General features: G+C 40.4%; 1 protein-coding gene across 1 annotated transcript; it reads left to right on the forward strand.

Annotated features, from left to right (window-relative positions):
• Window positions 1-241: 241 nt before the first annotated feature.
• Window positions 242-3205, forward strand: LOC120844221 (carboxylesterase 1C-like). Its single transcript, XM_040215872.2, has 2 exons — window positions 242-513; window positions 3040-3205. Exons 1-2 carry the CDS (start codon window positions 242-244, stop codon window positions 3203-3205), a joined length of 438 nt encoding a protein of 145 aa, XP_040071806.2.
• Window positions 3206-4521: the final 1316 nt, after the last annotated feature.

The following is a 4521-nucleotide window of genomic DNA, read 5'->3' on the forward strand; positions in this document are numbered from 1 at the left end:
AAAAACACTAATTAAAACCTTCATTGCCTCAAATAAAACTATTCTACTTTCAACAACTCGGTCAGACGGAAGTGCTTTCTTCGAGAGCATGTTCAAGAACGTGGTTGAACAAGGATTGGAATTCTCACCTTCCATGCTTACGAAAAAATACCCCTCGGTGTTTGAGAATGTAAATATGAAAATGCTTGAAATGGTGCTTGCATCTTTTGGAGGTGCCTACAACATATCTCAGGATGACTACATGGGGTGGAAAGAAATCTTTACCGATGTCTTATTGCGCTGTGTAATGGAGTATATGGGCAAGCTGTTTGACAATAGAGGCGCCACGGTCTACTTCCAAGAGTTTTGGCCCAAGCCTTCTTTCGTTAACTCCAGTGGAGTGTACGCTTCCCATGCTGACGACGTCTACATGTTGTTCGGATATCCATTCCTCTATCCGTTGCTGGCAACGAACATCGAGCGAAAAACATCTCTTCGGATGATTGGTACACTGGCTGCTTTCGCCAAAGAAGGGTAAGAGCCACATTTTTAAAATGTATTTCCTTGACATACCGTGTTATAGTAAATCTTGTTCATTTGGAGGAAAATATAGCCTTTTCAATAATGGTAGTTAGTGCCCAAATCTAGCGCTTTCGTGGAATAAAAAATTATTAAATAGTTCACAAGTTCGCTATGTGCCTTATGAAGAAAAAGTGCAATAAGTGTCGTTTCTCCTTGAAAGTGTCCAAGTTATTAAGGCAATGCTCGTTAGGTTTGGTGACTGTAATAAACATTTTTTTATTACAAAGCACTAATCCAAGCGGTGCAATTTAGTGCACGTGACACGTGTTAATTCAAAAATAAAATGAATGCCCTTTTTAGTTTAGTGCAGTGTGTATTGTGGTCCCTAAAACCCCTCTGCGCCTGAGTGTTTTTGTCATAAATCAGCAATTATGATGTAAAGTATAAATCTACATTAAATAAATTTGTTCGTGCTGCCTTGTTACAAAAACTTTAGTTTATTGACGAGAGTGCATGCAATTCAAGCTTGCTGACTTTTTTTATTTTCTCGGATGTTAAAAAACACAGCTTGTTTTGTGGCAAGGCGTACTGTTATCATATTAACGATCTTTGAGTTATCTTGTTTTTTGGCGTGAATAAGGACGCCCCCTTATATTTATTTCTGAAGGGCGTTGCATTGTAGGCCCTGAAAAAGGGGACCATGTCTCTCTTTCCATGATACACCGTCGCTCCTTTCTCGCTTTGTTTCTTCCTTCAATACTTTATTACAGTTCCACCAACACCAACAAACCCCATACCACCAACGGCTTCTATTGAATTGCACGTCTATTGCTTCTCGGCAAAATGCCTAGGCCAGGAGATCTAAACAAGAGGTTCACTGTGACAAACGACTGTACATCTCTCCTCTAATCAAATATAAATTATCAATTCCTCAATCCTGTATTTCGTGTGTTATAGGCCTTCAGAAATAAAAGTGAATCCGATTTTGTTATCTTTTTTTTTGTACACAAGGGTTCCATGATTGATCGAACAGAAAATCTTTCCACTGCAGCAGAAGAACGTTCATTTAAGGATTGCCCAGAGCTGTATCGGTAAAAATCTTCTCACATTTCTTTACAACTTTTGTGGGCACCGCTACACAGCAGAAAAATGTATAACTTACTGATCACATGAACGAAGGAGAGGTTTAGATTCACATACACTAGCAAACCAGGTTATTCCGACGACAAATACATATAGCGTTGTTTTCTTTAAACTTTCGAACCATAAGTACCAGTTAAACACCGATAAGGTGAACTCGTTATAAAAAAAATAAAATAAAAATATATACATATATATATATATAAATGTTCAAGGCCGAAGCATTGAAAAAGCACCATTGTCGACAAAGTAATAACGCATGGCTACAGATGTCGTTCTGTTTCAGTGCGCAGCTCTTAAACGCCCGTTTCCGGCTTGAGCGACGTCGCCGTCGGCGACGCCGTCGCCGCCGGCGTAACCGCGCGGTGCATTATGGCACGTTTCTTATCATGACGTCAAGTGTGACGTCACGAGGGTCATCATTGACGTCACTCGTGACGTGTCACCGCGTGTGACACGTCACGTTATGGGTAAATTTCCCGGCTAAATTTGGCGAAAATATTTGCCCTTCTAAATTTCGCAGAAAAGTTTCCTCGCAAAATTTAGCGAAAAGAATTCTCCGCCGGAGTTATCGGGGAAAACGTCCCCGCTATATTGAGCGGAAAAATTCTTCTGCTGAATTTAGCCGAAAATTCTCCCCTAAATGGGAGGCGAGCAGAGGAGTAGAAGGGAAAGGTACGGAAAAGGAGTAGGGGCATTCCCTCCTCTCCGTACCTTCCCCTCCTCCTCCTCAAGAATTGCGCTCTAATTTACCGGTACAGGGAATCGTAAAAGTCTAATTTTTTTTTTTTTTTTTACGCCTAAGATGAGGCCGTTGCACCTGCAGTTGAGTAAATACGCATCACCACGTATCACAACAATTTGGAGTGGTACAACATGCGTATGAGGTTTGAATACAATATTTCAGGTAGCAAAATCACCGATGAAAGCTCTACATTTTAAGCGCAACCTCTCTGAGCGTGCAGCCACGCAGTACGAGTGCCACCTAAAGCCGGAGTCACACTGCTCATACATCTTGGGAAGGCCATGGTGTTCGCTGTAGACATGAAAACATTATCTGCAGACAAGCCTGAGGCATGTTTAATGCATGATGGTTTCACACGTGTGAAAACAGCATGCATGTCATGCACGCGTAAAACCATCATGCATTACAAAAACTCTGTAGACCGTTTTTGTGTGAACAATGTGAGTGGTCTATCATACAAGGAAGAAACATGTCTGGGGCAGCGTCCGCAAACTGTTCTTTTAATGTTATGGCAGTGTGACCGCGTCATAATGCCTTACGCCAGTAGTTTTACCCATAACTAATCCTCTGTTTGTGGCTTCACGGAGTTTGATGGCCTTTGTTATTTCGATTATTTTCATAACAATTAGTTGTTGTTTATTTTGTTTTTTCAGGAAGCTACCTCTACTAGAGGACGGCAGCCAGTGGCCCGAGTACTCAAAAGCTGCAGGGTTTCCAGTGATAGAACATCGCCATTCGGGCTACTTCAATCCGGAATCAAAGCGAAACTGTTTGGCTGCACAATCACTTTTAGTGGTGATAGGAATGTCTCACGCTTAACACTACTCTTTTTTCAAATATATACAAAAAATCGTTTGCGACTAAACGAGCGGGGACGTAATGACTACACCTAAGCACATACTTCTATGATGTATGAACTTCCACTCGCACTTCGAGAAAATCTAAACCTTGTAGCAAAAGCTTTTACCTTGCGTATTTCTTTTCGGCATGAGAGCCGATTTTACTACACCACGATATAGTGCTCGCTAGGTCAGTGTCTAAATACGATAAATAGTCCAGCAGCAGATTATTATAACGTTGAACGGTTAGCACCTAATCCCTTCACGGTAACATTCGGCAAACGCTATGCAGGGGCAGACCAGGTAAGACATGCTAGAGTTGCCTCCACTATTGATGGTCGCCAAGTGACCGCCATATGACATGTCTCTTAAAAAGCGTCACTTCGAATATCCGTTGAGTCACCCATCCCTTTAGCTATTCCTTACGAATCGAAAGTTTACGATGTGTCATAGATGGTCATGAGAAGATGACTTCCCTAGCTGATATGGTTTTATATTACATTACTTAGCTATGTTTTGTCGTGCGCTACCTGGGCCAATGATGTTGTGTTAAGTTAAGCAAGACAACGTGAGGAATTGTATACTGCAAATTGTGAAAAAGGCATGAGTGCGTTTGACAGAAGGTTGCTTCAGGCAGCAGAACAACCGTTCGATGGAGTTCTTTTCGTCATCGCAAAATCTCGACCAACATTTAAGAAAATAGTTCTTTGCCACATTTCCTCTTGTTTTCTTCCTTCCTTCGTGTAGTCTATTCGAAAAACGGGGAAATAACTAACGCCAGAGACGAACCTTCTGATATGTTTCGAAAGCATCCCGCTTTATTTTTCATTTCACCACGCTTCGCTCAATAAAATGCATTGTTTGAGTCGGCCATTGAAGTATTAACATGCGATTGCTTGTTTGAAAAAGAAACTGTTTTAACTTGATTCTTTAAAAATGGTTTGGTGTTTAACGATCCACATTAACTGACTGTTCATGTGTCCTGTTCATGTGTCCGAAACGAGCTTTTCTGTTTATACTAGCTAGATTGTACCCTCTGTAACACATTAACACTACATATTGTTTTAGTAAATACATTAATGATACCACAAAAAGTCTGGATTCTCATAGCAAATCAAATTTTCAATTATATCTGTTGTTCTCATTGCTCCTAATAATGTACCGATATTTAAGGCTCTTTTGAATGACATTGTTTTATGAAAAACTTGTTTAGAATTAAAACAATATTAATAACTGCTAATATATCATTATTAACTTTACATTCTAGGCATAATATTTGCGCGTTAAAACCACGTC

Source organism: Ixodes scapularis, unplaced genomic scaffold, assembly GCF_016920785.2.
Source record: "Ixodes scapularis isolate PalLabHiFi unplaced genomic scaffold, ASM1692078v2 PGA_scaffold0__279_contigs__length_252992795, whole genome shotgun sequence".
NCBI lineage: Eukaryota > Metazoa > Arthropoda > Arachnida > Ixodida > Ixodidae > Ixodes > Ixodes scapularis.

What these genes read in the sequence shown, in the direction of transcription:
- LOC120844221 (XM_040215872.2), top strand. Translation starts at nt 242, where the DNA reads ATGGGGTGGAAAGAAATCTTTACCGATGTCTTATTGCGCTGTGTAATG. An exon ending in GCTGCTTTCGCCAAAGAAGG is followed by an intron (nt 514 to 3,039) that starts GTAAGAGCCACA and finishes TTGTTTTTTCAG; the next exon opens with GAAGCTACCTCTACTAGAGG.